The sequence below is a fragment of the Anastrepha obliqua genome, chromosome 1 (assembly GCF_027943255.1).
Source record: "Anastrepha obliqua isolate idAnaObli1 chromosome 1, idAnaObli1_1.0, whole genome shotgun sequence".
NCBI classification, from domain to species: Eukaryota; Metazoa; Arthropoda; class Insecta; order Diptera; family Tephritidae; genus Anastrepha; species Anastrepha obliqua.
In genome coordinates, this window is record NC_072892.1 from 163,373,350 (window position 1) to 163,394,293 (window position 20,944).

General features: G+C 34.7%; 1 protein-coding gene across 2 annotated transcripts; it reads right to left on the reverse strand.

The window, feature by feature from the left end:
* Positions 1-6,547: 6,547 nt before the first annotated feature.
* LOC129239552 (tetraspanin-13) lies at positions 6,548-16,169 on the reverse strand. 2 transcript variants are annotated; one of them, XM_054875129.1, is made up of 4 exons: positions 15,954-16,167; positions 15,601-15,768; positions 14,676-15,011; positions 6,548-7,808 (listed from the first exon to the last, which is right to left on the reverse strand). In XM_054875129.1, exons 1-4 carry the CDS (start codon positions 16,011-16,013, stop codon positions 7,713-7,715), a joined length of 660 nt encoding a protein of 219 aa, XP_054731104.1. In that variant the 5' UTR covers positions 16,014-16,167; the 3' UTR covers positions 6,548-7,712. The 2 variants fall into 2 exon arrangements, with proteins under 2 accessions (XP_054731104.1, XP_054731111.1); XM_054875136.1 differs by lacking the exon at positions 6,548-7,808 and adding an exon at positions 14,233-14,594 and having other exon boundaries at positions 15,954-16,169.
* Between the last annotated feature and the right edge of the window lie 4,775 nt (positions 16,170-20,944).

The window sequence follows — 20,944 nt, forward strand, 5'->3', positions numbered from 1 at the left end:
TTCCAGAATCAAAAAGTCGTCTATCATAGCACGATAGCATTCGCCGAATTCGAAGAAATATGGGCCGATTATTCCTTCAGCTCATATGCCGCATGTAATGGTTGTGTTCAGTGGTTGTAATGGCTGAGTTTGAATGGCTCTGGGTTGCTCTTTAGCCCAAATACGGCAATTTTGTGGTTCTGTGCCTCCGCGACCTTTGCTCGGGTTCGAGTACAATGGCATTCTTGTGATTATATCTGCTGGTTTTCTAAGCGTGTGACCTATCCATGACCACTTTCTGCTTTTGATTTGCCATAGGATGCACTATCCCCGCAGACAGCGGATTAAGCTGTTACAACAACAACAACAACGGAGCAGATTAAGATGCCAACTGCAGGCTAAACAAAGCAAGGGCGGCGTTCGAGCGAATGCATAGATTATGGGCGAGTTCGCAAATCTCCAGGCGCTCTAAGCTGCGAATATTCAGCTCAAGCGCGAAGTCAGTATTGTGGTACGAAAGTGAAACATGGCTGGTCTCCAACACGATCACGCAGTGGCTACAATCCTTTGTCAACAAATGTTTCCGCATCATCTGCAGAATATTTTGGCCGAACACGATCAGCAACGACGCGCTGTGGGTATGCCCATTCTATGGCAAATCAAAAGCCAAGGTAGAAGAAGCTTTCGGCAAATTCCATTGGGCATCCGCTTGACTCTCACAGCTTTCGTCTTGGCGATGTTCACTAACAGCCCGACAGTGCATGCCAACGTGACTAATCTACCCGCCTTCGCTTGCATACCAGTGAGTTTGTGAGGGAGGAGGCAATTGTCTGGTGAAACTAGAGAAGATGCATCTTTTATGCAGGGACAATTGAAGCGACGGAGGACAACCTTGCCTTAAGCCTGTGTTTATGGTGAATGGGTCGCTGATGTTCCCTTGGTGTAGCACTGCCAGCCCTCTACGAAAGCTCTGATTAGGCGGAGACCGTTGTCTTGGTGGAACCTAAACGAATCCCAAGTGCCCATTTTATCCGCACTTTAGTACAAAGTTATCTTTTAGTAGATCCAGATAGATCTCTTTATTCATGTTTCCTTCAATAAATGTTAAATTTCCGACGCCTGAATAGGACTCTCAACCCCATACCATCACATTGATCCGCCGCGTTTAACTGTAGAGCGCAAATTACATGGTTTCTCCAAACACAGGACTTCCCATCAGTCCTGAAAAGGTTACATTTGCTTTCTTCCGCAAAAACGACAGACTTTCAGACAGAAATGTCTTTGTTCAAATTGTCTATTCTTTATTTTCTATCACGAGCATTAATCAACGGCTTATTTCGGGCAGTCCTTCAGGAAAATTTTCTTCGGGCAGAACTCCGCGACCAGTTTCAGGATTACAGATCTTGCCTAAGTTTTTTTCGACTTCGTTCGTTAATTTTGGAGCGCTTAAATCGGGTTTCTCTTTAACTTTGCGAACAATCCACCTCTCTTATCTGCATCATTAAATATTTTATTTGGTGCAGATCTGTCCTTATCTTTTATCCTGTTTTCGTGGCGAAACCTTTCTATAATGTGCTGGACAGTTAAGGAACTAATGACAACAATTTCTGCAATTTTTCGTTGGCTTTTGCCCTCTTTATAATGACGAATAACGTCTGCCCTTTTTTGAAGTGAGGTCCGTTTTCCCATTTAAAAAAAACTCAATTTTTTCAACTTTTCTTTACAAAAATTTTTTGAGAATGACTTAAGACGCTAAGCTAAACAGAAAAAATACATTTCACCGTTATTGCATTCTCAGAGAAAATATAAAATACACTACATCATTCAAGCTGTGAGCATATTTTGATGAGAAAACTATTTATTTGTTTCTATATTTTTTCAGCAAGCTTTGTTTTTGTTATTCTTCTTTCTGCAGTGGTAAACAACACATACAATATACTCATTACAAATCCTATACAATTTTTTTTTATTACATTTAAAAAACTTCAAGTTATTTTCTTTTTTCTAAAAAAGTATTACCTGCATCAAATAAGCTCTGAGTCACTGCATTTCTTCATATTTCTTACAAATATAATTTTCTTTGCAAAATAACTTTCTCAGTATTACAAGAGATTATCAGCTGAGCATCAAGTACGTAACAGCATTGCAAAATTGAAATATTGTAATTATTACATGCATATCTCGCACACTCTCGTGTTATCCCAATATAAGTGGAGTACACTTTGTAATGCGAGAAAATAACACTCCGTTGCGAAACCATTACAAAAAGAAAAAAGTAGCGTAACGATTTTGCAAGATCTCCGCGAGTGCTAACGAAGGGAAAACCAATACCGTTTACCTTTAACCTTATACGAGTACATACACACATTTCAATATGAGCATACAATGAGCGCACAATAAGTAGAAAACGGTAAACCCATAGTAGAGTCATACGATAGTATCCACTACCATTATCGAGCGCTGCATAGACATATGAATATATGTACATATATACTCGTATATATATTTTACATTTTAACAGCGTACTTATCAGAGGATACATATTATATTTTTAGGCGCACTTGTGTACTTGCTGAAAATCACATTTTACTACCCTTTCAACTTCACCCCAACCCCAGTCTATCAACCTATTCATAAATTTAAATCAAAAACAGTCAACAACTTGTTATCTCTACCAACCTTGAATTAGGGGAAATTTTGTTACACACATACGCACACTTGTAGATATGTATGAAGTGATTTTGTCTAAACATATTTGACGCAAACAAGTTGCACACAAAGAAGAATATTAATGGCGGCAGCAACACAATGACAACAATGACGCCAGTGCACTGACATGCAATTCCGCAACACGCAGTTGCACCGTGAACCTTCATTGAACAAAAATTAAAAAATATTAAAAAATTCTAAAGTGAATGAGTTAAAGTTATGAAGTAGATTTTTGAACCTTCATTGGGCAAAAATTCAAAAATATTAAATAATTCTGAATTGAAAGTGAAGAAGTAGATTTTTTTCTGTTGCACAGTGAACCTTCATTGGGCAAAAATTCAAAAATATTAAATAATTCTGAAATATTAAAAATTCTAAATGAATTAAAGTTAAGAAGTAGAATATTTTCTGCTGCACAGTGAACCTTCATTGGGCAAAAATTCAAAAATTAAAAATAGGGCAATGAATTTTAAAAATTCAAAAGTGAAATGAATTAAACTTATGAAGTAGAATATTTTCTGTTCCACAGTGAACCTTTATTGGGCAAAAATTTAAAATGGAACAGTTAAGAAGCAGAAGTCAGTTAGCAGAGTCAGTAAGTAGATTTTTTTCTACTGCGCAGTGAATTTTCATTAGACAAAAATTAAAAAATATTAAAAAATTCAAAAGTGAGCTGACTCTGATTTTTGTCTACTGCACAGTAAATCTTCAATGGATAAAAACTAAAAACTCAATAGAGAGCAGTTAGGAAGTAGTAAAAATTTATTTGCAAGTAGTATTTCGTGGATGGCGCAGCACTCCGAACTAAAGAATTGTTTTTACAAAAATTTTGAGTTGCTTAATACTTTCTCTTCACTCGTTTGTGATTAATAAAATAATTTTTCAAATATGTATTTATTTCTAGTTATATTGAAGCACCTCTTTTTACTAAAATTGTATTTAGTTTTCTAGTTAAAACTGCAACAAGAGAATCAGGAAATCATTTGAGTACTTTTTTTTTCAAAAATTAAGAAAAAATTATTATTTGGGCACTGAAGGCCCTAGTAGCCAGTGTGCTAATTAAGTTAGGGTTATATTGTATATATCTCCTATAAATAATAATAATAAATTATTATTTTAATGATAGCTATAAAAAACCTTCAACTTTTAAATGGAATGCCCACAAAATCACTCTTAAACCCAATTTCGTGGTTCAAGTGTAAATTCTAATTAAACCAAATGACTTAACTGGAGTTTAAATTTTAACTAAGTTTAAAATGCACAGCTGTGAGTGAGAGTTCAAGGCCGCTCTAAAGTTCCTGAAAAGAATGGGTTTAATAAAATAAAAAATAATTGTAAATAATAGAATTATGTCCAAAGTCTTCTAAGATCTTTAAATCTCTTTTCATATTCCCACTTTTTAGATCAGAGATGCCTTTTAATCTTAAAGCGCTCAGACGAGTTTTTTTTCACCACTTTTGGGAAACGGTGGTATGCATACACAATGCCTCAGTTGGGCATGTTTTCATTGCTTCTGTTGTACTAACATAGACGAGGCGATACAATTTGTTGAGTTAATCAGATATACAGTCCGGTTTACTCATTTTTATGGAAGAAAATTGTTATTAAGGCAACCATATTTGGTCTGGTTGGTTTACTTTGAATAGAGGCATTCAATTTGCCTACATTATTTGTGCCTTAAGGCTGTGAGAAGGAATCCTTTTTTAAGCATGCATTGTGTTTGGTTGAAAGCTTCTGAATTCTAATAAAATGGGAAACCTCAGAGAGACTTTCAAATCGCTTAATTGCCAAAGGGATTAGTCGAAGTCCAAAATTTGTGCATCTTTACTTGAAACAAGGTTCTATCTATGAAAAAAACTACAAAGGCAGAACTGCGATGGCTTCAACACCGAAGGAAACTTGCAAAATCCTTCGGATTGCATCAAATTCCGCCCTTTCAACCGTAAAAATCAAAGAAATGGCAAATGTTGCAGCCCGTAAATCTACTGTTCGAAGGACTTTTCTAAAAGCGCTACAGCAGAATCATAGAAAACTACAAAAAAAACACCTTTCAATAAATTTCGCAAAGAACGCCGCCTCGATTTTGCAAGGGATCGCATGGCTTGGAGTTCTGTTACAAATAACGATCTCTGTGTATTGAAAAAAATAGTAGTAAGTGACGAAAGGAAGTTCAATCTGGATGGGGCAGTTACTATTTCCATGGCTTAAGAAAGGAGGAAAGGTGCTTGAGTCGACGTTACAGCCGTGAAGGTGGTGTTATAAAGGGTGGTTAAATTTCAAGGGCCGATGTTGAATGTGAACCACACCCAAACGTTAACGACACCGTTGGACTTCTTTCTTTGGGGTTATTTGAAAGAAAATGTGTACGTCGGTAAGGCAGCAACAATTTAAGAGCTAAAAGCGTAGATAATTCGGCACATTAACGGCATAGAACCTCAATTATGCCTCAGCGTCATCGAAAATTTGGACCATCGGTTGGAGGTGTACCGCCGAGGCCGCGGCGGCCATTTGGCCGATATTTTGTTCGTACGTAATTGAGCCATACCAATATTATCATAATAAAGAGAAATGACAATAATTTTCTAAAAAAATTGTTTTTTATTCAAAATCAACACCGGCCCTTGAAACTTAACCACCCTTTAGAATTGGGAGCAATATCACACTATGGCGCGTTCGATTGAAAACTGTACACTACAAAATGACGGTAAATAGCTGTAAAGCTTGGATGGAATCATCTTTTTCCAACATTTGTGAAACATTTAGCCTATTAATTGGATCCTTGAACAGAATGGGACACCTGTACACAAGTCAAGTGTAGTCAAATCTTAGATTGCATCCCAAAACGTTAAAACTTTAGCATGACCACCATATTTCCCAGATCTGAACATTATTAAAAATCTATGAGGATGGCTTGCTCGTAAGCTTTATGAGAACAGGCAACAATCTGAAGACAAAAATGCTTCGATTCGAATCATTAAAACGGCCTGGTCTGAAATTCCATTAGTTTATCTGGAGAATTTGTGCAACTCCATTCATCAGCGTATTAACGAAGTAATTTATAAACAAGGTGGCAGCACAAACTATTAAGCTTTGAATAATAAATGTAAAAAAAGTCAAACAAAATTTCTTTTATTTTTTTATATTTTTCCTTATTTCGTTAGTGTCTCTATTGTAGTGAACAAATAAATCAGGCACATTTTACAGCTCCTGAAGTTTTACTGCTTCGAAATACCGTTAGATGGCATACTATTTTGATGCATGTTTCTTTTCGAACGAGGTACAGTCTTCACTTGAATTGTCAGAAAACCTTGGAATACTAGGCCAAATACGGTTGCTTTCATTTTCCATTTTCTTCCATAAAAATTATTGCCTCTAAACAAGCGAATCGGACTGTAAATATCTACATATCTATGTATTTTGAAATCCTTTTAAAAATTAAAAAAAATTTCGATCAATTTCCGACGTTGTTTAAAAATTCTAAAATCATCACAGCTTTCGTTACAAAATTTTATCACATTTTTGCTAATTCTTTGTATGCAGTCGTTTTTATTGCAGCTGCAGTCACAGTTGGTGCTACTGTCACTGAAGAGATGCATTTGCATGCTTGAGCTTTACTGATTTATGCATAGCATTGACGCCGCATGAATCTCAAATGCTGTTTACAGCATGAGAAAGCGCTTTATTCCTTGACTATGCATACACACATATACGCACATATATTCACGCATAAATTACAGCAAGTAAAAGCGAAGAGAGGTTGTCATAAGATGCATCCCGTTGCAAGAGCGTATGACAGCAACAACCATTCAAATTAATTCGATTTGTGCAAGCGTTCCAAGGAAATCAGAGAGCACTAATATTGTTGTTTTTGTTTTAGGTTTTTTGTTTGTGTACATTTTAAAGATCATATTTATTTCAATCACAGCACAGAATACAGAAAATATTATCGTACTTTATCGTATATAAGTTCTATGCAAATGTACATACAATAACAACAATGTCGTATATGTGTAAATATGTATGTATGTATATATATTGCATGTACATATGTATGTTTGGTTCTCTACAATATATGTGGAGTGAAAATTTAAATGTATAAAGGATGCTGTGTGTGGAGTCGTGTTATTAATATAAAAATTAAATGATTGGAAATTAAAGAGTATGCGGTGCTTGTTTGTGTTTGTGTGTGTGTATTTTTAATGTAGTCTGTATACATTAATAAAGCACCTGTTGCAAGGAAGCCGAAGTAGAATTTGATAATTACGTTAAATGTTGATAAACGAATTATTTTTAATATAGTGTTTTAAGAGAAAATTATATGACTTAGGACACATTTTTGTTCTATTTCATATTATTTATAATATTTAGTTCATTTTTATCTGATTGCCCGCAGTGCCGAAATCGTTGAGAAAATTAAGTTAATGGTTACCATAAAATTCTACATACACAAACATACAAACTACTTGAAACTAATGTTACATATTGAGCAAACATACATACATAAATAGTACTACATGTTATTTTTTTTTTTTTTTGTTTTTGTTCTTTTCTAACTCACATACACGAAATAACATCTATTCTAGTTTATTTATGTAATTTCATAAAATAATCTCAAAAAGTTTACCAAGGAAATCAAATTGTAGGAAAAGTGAACACAATTTGCTGCGTTAGATATTAAAAATCACTAGAATCTGCAATAATCAAACTAAAAAAAAACAAATTTAGTTTCCATAAATGGAAAGTAAGCAATAAATTGAACACAACAAATACATTAACATAAGTAAGTGGTGTAAAAATAAGAACAGATTTCAACAAAAAGTAAGCCATCTAAAAATTTAAAAATATAAATTTGTATAAATTTTCAAATTGCAATTTACGCAAGTATTAGTCAACTCGTTTTGCTACAAAATCGGTCCAATACTAAAACAAAAGCTTTTTTCACATGATTCTAAAGCACAATTTGAAGATTTTACGCTCGCTAGCTGCTTTACGTTTCAATTCGTTCGACAATTATAATTGTTTTACTAATACTGGTAATTGTGTGGAAAAATTGCGCGCGCAGGTGGATAGTGTGGATCGTGTTGATTGCGATAGCGACGCGCCAAGAAGACGGCCAATACCTGGAAGGTAAATATAGAAAAAAAGGGCAATGAAATAATTACGAACCTTTATTATTTTATAGTAAAAAGTTAAAAAGCCGAAGGCCCTAGTAGCCAGCGCCCAATAAATAAATAAAATATAAAAACTTTAAAAAATAAATAAAATTTAAAAAAGTTAAAAAATGAATAAAAAAATTAAAGAATGAATAAATTAAATTAAAAAATAAATAAAAAAAATTTAAGAATGAATAAATAAAATAAATAAATAAAATAAAACAAGTTAAAAAATATATAAGCAAAACAAAAAACACCCAAAAACAATTAATAAATAAAAGTGGAAAATATTTAATCTATAAAAATAATTTAGAACTATGAAAATAGGAGCTTTTTCATGACAGAAATGCACTCGGAGGCTTGCCATTGTCGCCCCTTGCTATTGGAAAAAACCTTTCCTATCATCTTTCTGTTTCATGCACGGAGATTCAAACCTCTTGACTTGCGAATGGTAGTCACGCCCCCATCCAGTCGGCTACGGCGGCCGACATAATTGTGGTAAATTTTCTAAAATTAGTCACAGAAATATTGCTTCAGGTTCGCTGATATCGGCGTTTGAAAGCAACTTCGGTTTTTGTCCCGCGCGAATGCCCTGTTTTTTGCAATTATTTTGAAAGTGAAAAATTGGCCAAAATTAGGAATAATTAAAAGATATAAGTTAAGGAGTTATATACAGTTGGAATTTTCAAAAACTCGCCTTTTCTTTTTATTTTTTCCCCCCTTAATGTACATATATTTAAGAATACACACAGAAAATTTAATATCGTTCCGGTGAATATTTTCGAAGTTACACGCAAATTTGAAAAGGCGTTTCAGAGTGATTGGAAGTACAAGGCCGGAGCGGCAGCGCGTTTTTCTCAAAATTGTGTTTTCAAAGTCGGTGGCTAACATTACTTGATAACGACTACACCGATTAGTCTCAAATTTTAACACGAGCTTCTTTAATATATTTTTTAGTAATTAATTGAAGATTTTTTTCTCACCAATAAATATTTTTTTTAATAACCAGGCAGAAATTTGGGTCCAAAATCGATCTTTTTTTTTTTGAGAAACCGCCACTTTGTCAAAAAAATTTATTTTACTTATTCCTTCGCTTAATTACTAGATTTAACATTACTTTAACGAAATTTGTTTTTAATTTCAGAGAATCCAGTTCAGAGATATAGTGGTCACCGCAAAATGAGAATAGCTCCCGGAGATCAGCTGTAGCTCCTTTCCAAATAAATATTTTTACTAATACTAAGTCTTAAAATACAGTTAGAAGATAACATAATAATATGTGTACGAATTTTTAGATCAATAAACTTAAAAGTTTTCTAAGAAAAAATTCCGGAAAATTCGCTTTTTTCGGCCTTCTAACTGTATATAACCCCTAAAGCCTATTGTCAAATCAAAAAATCGTTTAGATTACAGTTTTTTTTAGTTTGCAAGTGTACGACATTCTGGAACTGCCCATATTTATTTATCACAAGCTCAAAATTGAAACCACTCATTCAAATAGTATATGACAACAAAATTTTTGTATTATTTTTTTGTTGTATCGCATTTCTTTTCTTTTTTTGTAAATGTGACCAAATTAAATTAACATTTTTTTCTGATTTTCTTTGATTTTTGAAATAAAGGCTAAGCACTTTTTTATGCGAATTGCAATAGTATAGTGGTGGGAGTTCCTACCCATCTACAAAAAATATTTTAAAATAAATTAATTAATTTTTTACCCAAAAAAATGAATGCCACTGTTGCGGTGTATTGAAGGGTTAGTGAATGGAAATATTTTGGTAAAAGGATATGAATGTTAAATTCATTAGCGGTGGTAATTCTAATTATTTTTGTAATGATTAATGCTTTTTGATCCGGAAGACTACAATAAGAGGGCTGCAGAAAAATGGAACTCTCTTTCTTTGTTTTACAACTTTCTAAAATCAGAAAAATGCCAATAAACGAGTTCCGGAACAATCCACATTTATGATGGGACAAAAACTGTTATGCTAGTATTATTTTTCTGTTTTAATAGTAATACGAGTATGTACTTAAAAAAACTATTTCAAAATTGAGGTTTCCCGTAACAACGTTCACTGCATTTTTCAACCGAAAGTGAACTTACGAAAAAAGTGTTCATTACTAAATTAATGAACCAACCCATTTTTTAGCGGCAACAAAAATATTTGTTTATTAATTTAATATGGACTCGAATTTTAGTACCACGTAAAGGGCATGGGAAATAAATGTATATTTAAAAGCTTCTGATAATAGAAGCGACATAATTTTCTCCTGAGAACGAATTCAACCCAGATGTTTCAGGCAAAAAATATGGGGAGTGATTAGTTATAGCAATTATCGTGCATTTAAATTTTTTAGTGACATAATGTTGCGAACACCTCGTCAATGAATGTAAAGTGTTTTTTCCGCCGGCGTTTCTGTAAAAGGAAAATAGGTCCACAGTACAGTGTCAACGACTTTAATGTTCTATGGAGTCTATATGAAAAAGTGAATTCATCAGATATTTGAAATTGTTGTTATTGTGCTCCAAGGGCTGCCAGTCTAATCACCGATCCTCATTGTCTAGCTCATCTAACGGTAGGCTCAGGATATGCGCTGTTTCGACAGGTTAAGGCCAGAGAGAGAGAGAGAGAGGTGGGTATGAGAAGGAATATGAATAGTTAGCTAGTATCGTGCCGTGTGCCTTCACATGTCGGACATATAATGCGTTGAATATGTCGGGATCGGTTATGTGTAAGTAGGAGTTTAACCTACTACAATTTCCAGATCGTAATTGGGTCAGAGTTACGTGGATCTAACGAGGCAGCTGAAGCTCTTCGTCTGCAATATTTTTAAGTTATTTTTTGGCGGCTTCAATAAGCAGTAATCTCATCAATATTTATAAATTTCATACTTTTAATTTGCAATTCAATTAATTAATTTGCGCTCTGTCGTAATTACGACAAATAGTTTATCTATATATTAAAAACGACTTATTTTTTACAAACAATGCAACGATTGTAAAATATTTATATAAATGGGGAAAATGTTTAAACAAATAGTTCATTGTTTGTGCATGCCATTGTACATGGGTTTGTATTCGTTATTGTTCAAATTTAAATATACACATACACTGGTGGAAAAAATAATATAAACAAGGCAATTCTTAGCATTTTCTTTTCATTTCTTATTTGAAAAAAAAAAATTTTATGAGCCGTTAATTATGAAAGCATTAACGATTCAAAATTGAATAAACCAAAAAAATAAAATAAAAACAACTTAAAGGGTTAGGGGTAGTCAGAATTTTTTACATTTTCTTAAAGTAAAAAAATTATGTGCATATTTGAAGTAAATCCGACAAATACTTTTCGAGTTATTCAACAATTAACAAAGGGCGCTCGGGCGGTCCGAAAACCGATGGCAAAACTTTAAATGCGTTTTTTCTCAAAACTAAGTTTTTGAACTGGTGACCAGTGTAACTTAAAAACAGCTTTGTAGATTTGAATAAAATATACACTGCATTTGAAAAACATAAGAAATTCGTGCCTGATCGAATAACTTTTTTCAAAAATTTCGATTTCTTTAAATCAATTAATTGTCGGCTTTTTCTCGAAAATCTAAAATCCGAAAAATATTTCCTGAGGCCGCCATATTTTTTTAATTTTGAAAAAAAAACCAAGCTTCGACCAGGCACAAGATTATCTATTAATAAAGCTAATTTCTTTAGTCCGATTGATTTTAGCTGAATCTCCAAGGACTTGTAATGATCACCGCAAGGGACTGCTGGAGAAACGGGCTCCACACAAACAGCGATAACTTTTACAATTATTATTATTATTATTTTTTTTTTTTGAAATTTTGTCGAGTCGAAACATGTGTGTAAAATATAAGCAATTGACTAGAAAAAAAATTTGGATAACCATAATTTCTTCGGGCCTCTGACTACCCCTAATCCCTTAAAGAGATAGTATTTATTTCTAGTATGGCAGTTGGAAAATGTAATAAAAACAAACAAATAGTGCAAAATAGTATATCCTTCTTGAAAACAGGAAAAACATAATCGCAAAAATGTATTAAAATTTGGCACTTCCATCTTTACATTTTATGTGAAGTATGCATCTCCTATGCATGGAATTAACGAGCTTAGCACAAGTTTCCGGGGTTATAGAATACCACTCATTCAAAATTCTTTCCCAATGTTCTTGCTTGTTTCGCGCCCTACTTCCGCCAATCCTGTTTTTTTTTCGTATTCTCCATAGATGTTCTATAGGGTTAAGGTCTGGTAACTGTGAAAACCATTGCAAAACCTTAACCCTATTTTGCGTTATCCATGCCTTAAATGGTCAAATACGCATTTTTTATAGATATTTTTTAGGAATTTTTTTTTAATAACCGCTGACTAATGTTTGGGATCACTATCGTGCATAAAATTCCACTTTATAGGCATCTCCTCTCTAGCAAATGGAAGTATGGCTGTATTTATAATATTTATGTACCGTGACGCAAATCTTGCCTTCAATCAAAAAAATTTACCAACACCGAATGCGGAAAAGCAGCGCGATAACATTATTGATCCACCACCATGTTTGATTGCTTTTCTTCCTTTTTTTTTGGTGAATTTAGTATCGCACGGTGTGTTTTTGGTTGTCGCACGTAACATTTTCTATCAGATCCGAACATATTTATCTTGGTTTCATCCGATCGTAGGATATTTAACCAGTATACGCGATGCAAATGTCGTAACGCAAAGGGAAGTCTCTGGTTGATGTTTTTTTTTGTACTTGTCTGTCTTTTTTTTTGCCGCTTTTAACCTATGTATGTCTGATTGTTTGGCTTGTCATTTCTAACTAGATTTTTTTTTTTTTTGTATCTTCTCTGAAGTGTTGAATAGATCCTTTTTGATTTTTCGTATGATAAATTTGTCCTAACAATCTGTGCTTTCGCTTTTTCACTTTCTGCCTCTCGTTTCATTTTTTACATGTGCGTGGATAGAAGTGAACTCCTTTTTCTTGGATCTTTTCAAGATTCCGGCAATTTGGTATTCATTCTATAAGTATTTGATCAATTTCTGCTCCGCATCTGTTGAATGTTTTCATCGGTCCATTTTCTTAAGCAAATATGGATTTGCTATTGTTTGTATAAATCTTTACTAAAGCAGCAAGAACAATTGTAGGGTTATTCAATACGTGCGCTTTTCGAACGACGCAATATTTTTTATTTTTCGCTTGTTATTTGTAAACTTCATTAGTATACATTTCATCATGGAACGCTACACACTTGAGCAACGATTGCAAATCGTGCACATTTTTTATGAAAATAATCGTTCTGTTGCTGCTACTTTAAGAACATTACGGCCATTTTACGGTCCCGTTTTGAGGTTATGTGAAGTCATTGGTCTACAGTAACAAGCCGGCGACGATTTGTGAGCTCAGAGCCAATATTGAACGCGAAATTGCTGGAATTTGGGCCGATTTATGCAAAAGAGTGGTCGAAAATTGGGTTCAACGATTGGACTTCGTAAAACGTGCACGCGGTGGTCATGCAAAAGAAATCGAATTTCATACTTAAATGTATATGTTCAAAATCGATAATAAAAAAAAAATTAGTTAAAAAAGTTAAACCGTTTGTGTTTTATTCAAAAAAGTTCAAAAGTTGAAGCGCTCTTACTGAAAAACCCTAAATGAATACGCGCATGTCATAGTTCAATGTTCAAAAAAATACTAGGAAGCTGAATAGACAATGAAAGCAACTTGTCAAGATATGCAGCGATTGAATGATCAGTTAAAAAATATTTACACGTATGAGTTGCAAATCGCTCTTGTTTCTATTATTTTTCCACCAATGCATGTGTATGTATGTATCAGTTCCACTGTTACTCAAGTATTATTTTTTATGAAAGTACACAAATTGCATTAGGAAAAATGAAAAATCAAATTAAGTATTAAAAATTAATGTGAAAATCTCTATTGAAATTAAGAATGAAAAACGAACAGAAAATTCAACCAAAAGCATACTACTTTACAGCGATTTAGTAACGATTGCTCACCGAAGTATTCAATTGAATAAGTACAAGATTACCGATGATTGAAAAAACTGTGGCATTATCCGCTTAAAACTGCCGTGTAGACGTGCTGTATATTCAATATTTGAACTTTGAACGTATCATAAGGTGGTGTAGTCAATTGCAAGCCCAATCCAAATACGGTATTATATTTGACCTGCGGCGGGTGCTGTTAATATACATATATTTGATACGTGGGTTATGAGTAAAATCCACATCTAGGATTCTACCGATTATTAAAAGGAGCACCAACAATGTGACGATCATTCGTGTATTCAAACAGTTATGCTCCGGTTTTATATGTAAAATGTTTTACATATTATATTATAAATATGTTTTTTTTGTGTTGTGTGTGTGTTAGTACATTTTTCATATATATGTGTATATGTAGGTATATATATCTGTGTTATTCATTTGCTTGAATACGTAGGAATGTATGTGTGTATATATATAAATGCATGAAAACCTATGACGATGGTTTAGTTTTTTCTTATTATTTCGTTTTTTTCCTTTTTTTTTTTTTTGAAGTATACATATGATGACTAATAGAGCTCGGATGGGTTTTAAATTATGCATTAATGCTTGTTAGTATGTGTTATGTAAGTTAAGTACGTTAGTTAACTGCGTTGCATGCGACTTTATAGAAATGCACTCGGTAAACCGCGTGGGTCTTTTTGATTGCGATAACGAACGGTTAGCCAAACACCAATAAACTAACGGTTGCATGTTCAAATAAAAGAATTTATTAATATAATTTAGTAGAATTAAAGCGAAATATATGAGAGTTTACTCACCTCGGTGAAACTAAAGAAAATTCCCAAGCCGCCGCATAATTTAAAAGCATAATTGATTTTGTCCTCCAATGCTGGCAGACACGGTGGGCACGAGCAATCGCTCGATACGATATAATTCGGACAGCATTGTTTAGCCACTGCATCACAAGATGTATCGGTATTGGTCGTATTAAAGCCACAGCATAGGAATGTGTCCTGCACTTGTTTTCGCATAGCATCTGGCACATTATTCCAACCCTCCTCAGCGAACTCTTTTTGCTGCTCCGAATTAACAGCCAGACATGAGCTGGCAATGGAGAATTGAATGAGGAAGAGCATGAAGAGAATAATCATGTACTGCGTATGGCGAAACGTTTTGCGGGTTAAGGAAAAAATCTGTTATTATTTTCATTAAAAATAGATGCTACATTTTTCCATAAAACATTATTACCACAACAAGCGAGCAACCTAATTGATTTTAATTTATTTGTAACGCAAGCCAACAACAACAACAAGTGTAGTAAAGTAATGAGCGTCCACTTTTGAATTCAAATGAAATGCATGAGAGGTCAAAAGACGCGATAGCCTCTTCTGCTACCAGCGGCTTGGTTATCGCAATGTATGTTTAATTGCGGAATTGTATTCGAATTTTAAGCAGCCCAAAAAAACCTGTTTTTTATTTTTATTTTTGACGTGCTCTACTATATGAATATTAACTGCGTTTAATTTGCACACTTAAAGGCTAGTAATACTATGGAACTTTCAAGAAATTATATTCCCATTAGCAGAAAATAATACCTATCTTCAGCTACAAAGAAGTCATATCCGATAATAAAGTTACTATCGCTGTTTACCACTCACGCATCCCTACATCTGTTCTCGCATTTAAGTAACATTTCAAATGTTTTTTGTTTTATTTTTTTTTTTGTTTTGTCAAAAAGGATACGAAAAATAGCATCACTTGATGATGCTTCACTGCACCGGCCAGCCCGAGTATGGAGATTAATATCAGTATCACTCCGCAGGCTAAAATGCCACCCACAATCGGTAGATTTGTGACTATGGAAGCTGCACGCGCATAAACGCCAACGCCAATCAACAGGAATCCCACCATCTGCAAGCACAGCAAGCAATCAAGCACACAAACGCACAAGTGAAACGTTGTAAAAATCGATAAATGTTTTAAGGATTCCTTTTGGTGCTCCCGTGCATGCACAAACAACACAGCACGGCCCTGAGCGTCTTCCCCTTTGGCGCTACAGCAGAAGGCCAATGAGAAATCCTCATTATTCTACTTACCACATACAAAATGTTCAGCGCAATTAGCGCATTTTTCGAGCAAGTAAAACCTCCGCACATTTTCACACAATTTTCGTTGCAAACTTGCACTTTTGTTTAAAAAATTACACTTCAATTATATTTTTATTTTTCAACTTTGTCCGATTGTCCAACTGTTTGCTTAATTCCAGCTGCGCTTATTTGATTTTGCTTTACTTTGCATTTGCTTTTCATTTCTCTGTGTTGTATTCCATGCCAAGTGCAGCCAAGTGTTCCGTTGCACATCTGTTTAATAGGGTTACCAGAAGCATATTAAAAGCAATTCTGCCAAATAAATGGAAATTAAACGAATTGGCAAATTAACAAATTCAATGGAGTCCGAATTTAAGAAAATTCGTAATTGTATGTGACTTCATCTAAAAAAATGCATTTATTAATTGAAAAATAAATGATTTTACAAGAAATGCCAACATTTACAAGAAATGCCAACATTTACAAGAAATCTTAATCTGAACAACATTTTTATTTGATATCGAAGTCCATTAAGGGGGGCTGATCCAGCAGCATTCAAATTTTTCATGCCTTTTTTTTTGATTACACATTCATTTACAATCTAAAAAATATCTTTTCAAAGTTTTCAGCTTAATAGAAAGCCTAAAAAGTCCCTATAAAGTCAGTGATGATGAGCGTCTAAAAAAAGATGAGTAAGAAGGAAAACTTTGATCAAGTTTTTCGCGTTTTCTTCCGCGCTGTCGAATATAACGCAAAAAGTAATCAAGATATCAACTTAAAATTTTACAGGCATATTATTTAACACATTGGGCTTTGCATGTAACTCAAATTTTTTATTAATTATCACTAAAAATATTGTTTTGATTAATTTGTTTAAAAAAAAAATGCATTTTTTTTTCTCCCTTCAAATTTTATATTTTTTTCTTTAAAAATAGGTAAGTGCGCAGCGTAATAACTTATTTTAATGATTAATTTTTGTCTCTTTGATTTCAGTCGATTACAAGAGGCTGTACATTCCACGGCGCAAATTAGAGGAGCCACGTTTGAGCAGCTGTAATGGCGTCATTTTGCTTTTTCTTTTTTCAAAACATTTTAAGCATGACTTTTAATATGTAAATTATTTTAAGATACTAAACACTTTCAGTTTTTCGCAACAAATTACTGAAGAACTCATTGTCTGGAGGAGTTGCCCCCCAATAAACACGAATGAAATTTCCCAATTTTTTCTATGGGCTGTGATAATTTTTTTTTTTTTTAAGTGAAACTTCTTAGGCGTCGATGGACGAGCGAGAATGGAGAGTAAAACTTCAAGGCCATGCAACGTTTTAGGCATTTTCGTTCCACGAGAGAGAAAAAAGATGTAACCTAGAGGAAAAGGAGAGAGAGAGCTATACCTTATATATATATCTGAGATATATTTTAGGCTATTTTTCCTGAGTTTTTCCTTGTGGTTGCGAATTTCTAGTGAGAAATAACACTGCCTACTTTTTAGCGCTTATTTGTTGATGCGGTTCCATAGAGAGGATGGTTCCATATGAAGAAGTCCACGGAAGGGGGGAAAGTTACTGATCGCCATTCACTTGGGACGATTCTTCTATATGGTTCAAGCAGCTCACAACGTCCGGGATTAGCCCACGTAGCCTCTGGGTAGCTTCCGAACACCCGTTCGGGAATGAGCTAACGTGAGAAGATGAAGCATTCCAGGATAGTTGTTTGTACGCTGGGTATGGGACCCGCCACTTAAAAATCCCCTCCAATGAAAATATTAAAAAAACCTCGGATGAAACCCTCTATACTGATGACGATCCGTGCGAACGAACTAAGAAATACGATTTGAGGGCATGCACGTAGAATGTCCGGTTCCTTAATGGGGAAGTGCCTCTGCCCGGCTGGCTGATGTATTCGTGAGAGTAAAGGCTGACATCACTATCGTTCAAGGGATGCGATGGACGGGAGAAGGCAGGAAAGGGTAGGACCTTGTGACGTCTATTAAAGCTGCCATGTAAAGGAGCGCAAATTCGGTGTTGGATTTGTCGTAGGGAGAGACTTCGTCGCCAAATACTGTCGTTCATTCCGATGGACGAGCGTCTCGCAATAATCCGCATCAAAGTCCGTTTTTTTAACATTTGGCATGGCCCGACGGAAGGGAAGGACGATGCGACCAAAGATTCTTTCTAATGAGCGCTTGGAACGTTCCTATGAGCGCTGCCCCTGCCACGACATAAAAATCGTGCTTGGTGACTTCAACGCCAGTGTGGGCAAGGAGGGAATTTTTGTTCCCACAGTCGGAAAATTCAGCCTGCACAACGAAACATCCGGCAACGGACAAAGGCTGATCGACTTCGCCGGGGCCCGAAACATGATAGTCTGCAGCACCAGATTCCAGCATAAGAAGATTCACCAAGCCACCTGGCTGTCTCCTGATCGAAAAATACTAAACCAGATCGATCATGTTGTGACGAATGGAAGACGCGCTTCTAGCGTATTAGATGTATGATACGTACGATCTGAGGACCCAATATCGACTCGGATCACTACCTTGTTGCAGCAAAAACGTACATCTACCTAAACAAAGAATGTTCGACATCGAAAAGCTGCAATCGCAACATACAGCCAGAAGATTCGCCACTCGACTCTCACTCCTGCTCTCAGAGAGTACTGCCCAACAAACCGGCATGCACGAACAACGGAGCAACATTTCTTGTTCCCTACGTACCGCCGCCGAAGAAGAAATCGGATTCCGGCGAGCCCGAAAAAACAGTTCGTACGACGAGGAATGTCATACTGCCGCAGATAGAAAGGATGCCGCCTATAGAGCCACGCTGTGATCGGGCGCAACGCGAGCCATGTGGGATCGCTACAGAGAACTAAAAAAGGAAGAGAGACGTATTATGCGAAAGAAGAAACGAGAGACCAAAATACGTGAGTGCAAAGAGCTTGAGATGCTGCCTAATAGGAACAACGCCCGAAAATTCTACCAGAAAGTTCGGCGGCTTACAGAAGGTTTTAAGACCGGGGCGTTTTCCTGCAGAATGTAAAAATCCCGATACTCCACTCGTTGACGACGGAATTGTCGTTCCGCTACCCGACCATAACGAGGTGAGAATAGCGATAACGCGGCTAAAGAACAACAAAGCCGCAGGTGCCGACGGACTGCCGGCTGAGCTAAACATGGCGGCGAGGAGCTGGTAAGGAGCATGCACCAGCTTCTATGCAAAATATAGTCGGATGGAAGCATGACTGCCGATTGGAATTTAAGTGCGCTGAAGAGTGATTTTGCATTCTGTGTCAATTATCGCGGGATTAGGCTCCTAAATATCGTGTATGAGATTCTAGCGAGCGTATTGTGTGAAAGGCTGAAGCCCACCGTCAACCAACTGATTGGACCTTATCAGTCTGGCTTTAGACCTGGAAAGTCTACCATCGACCAAATATTCACAATACGCCAAATCTTGGAAAAGACCCATGAAAGGAGAATCGACACACACCATCTTCTCGTCGACTTCAAAGCTAAGAAAACATTGGAATCCTGGATTATTTATTGAATTTTCCATATTTAGCTCTTTCAATACAGCTGGTACAAATGTGAACCACAACTTATGCAATTTACGTCAAATCAAATATTGCTTTGTAAAGAGTACAAAAATGTACCAAACCGTATATATAAAATAGGGATTCCCCATTTAACAAATTACGGTAGTAACAAATACTTTGAATTCGTGGCATTTACCCTACAAGACAGCTGACTATCATATTAGCACTCATATTATCATCATCACTATCATCATCCAACTACACATTTTTGTTCTAGCCGTGGGAAAGTTCTGATAGTTTCCCCTTGTCGGTGTGATATTCTATCTCTCTTTTACCAATAGCAATTTCTTATAACTGAAAAATATATCTGCCCTGCTCTAAAGGCATACTAAACTCCTCATTGTTGTCATCACAAAACTCATCAGCACAAATGGCCTAAACTCCTCATTGTTGTCATCATAAACTCATCAGCACAAATGGCCTAAACTCCTCATTGTTGTCATCAGAAACTCATCAGCACAAATGGCCTAAACTCCTCATTGTTGTCATCATAAACTCATCAGCACAAATGGCCTAAACTCCTCATTGTTGTCATCAGAAACTCATCAGCCCAAATGGCCTAAACTCCTCATTCGAAATCACACGACGAAAACGAAATTACAATACATTTATATTATTATATTCATTTATTGTTTACAAACTAATTATTATAAAATTTTTTATTACATATTTACATATTTAAATTTATTCTAATAATATATATTTTTCATTTCTTGTTTACAAACTAAGAATTTTCATTCACATATTTACAGATTTAAAGATTTTACATATTTACAGATTTAAAGATTTTACATATTTACAGATTTAAAGACTTTACATATTTACAGATTTAAAGATTTTACATTTTTACAGATTTAAAGATTTTACATATTAACAGATTTAAATATTTTACATATTTTCACATTTAAAGATTTTACATATTTACAGATTTAAAGATTTTACATATTTAAAGATTTTACTTATTTACAGATTTAAAGTTTTTCTATTAATATATTTTTTTTTGGTTACATCTATTGCATATAATAATTTTCAAATTTATAAGGAAAACCTACAACAGTACCTAAAATTAGCCATAATGTCCGATTCGAACTTTTAAATACTTTCACACCATCAATTCCAACGTCTATATAAACCTCATCTACATCTTTCAAATATTAAAAATTTTTTGATTAAAAAAAAACTGAAAAAACTAAAAGAGTTTTAGCGGAAAAAGGTATTCCTTCAACCCCAACCTTCTTCAATGTTTGCAGTAAGTCAGTCAATGCACTTTTGTTGTTGCAACTTAAATTTTGATTGTAAACAAATTTATTTCGTGTATGATCTGAAAACAAGAAAATTTTTGTTAGTTAGTATTTAACTACTTAAGTTTATGTTAGTAATTTACAATACCTTATTTAAAGTTCACG

Bases quoted from the DNA above. Each gene is read 5' to 3' on its own strand.
- LOC129239552 (XM_054875129.1), bottom strand. From the start codon at position 16,013: ATGTGCGGAGGTTTTACTTGCTCGAAAAATGCGCTAATTGCGCTGAAC. The intron at 15,769-15,953 runs GTAAGTAGAATA...CTGTGCTTGCAG, and splicing joins CGCTGAACATTTTGTATGTG to ATGGTGGGATTCCTGTTGAT. The intron at 15,012-15,600 runs GTATCCTTTTTG...CGCCATACGCAG, and splicing joins ATCAAGTGATGCTATTTTTC to TACATGATTATTCTCTTCAT.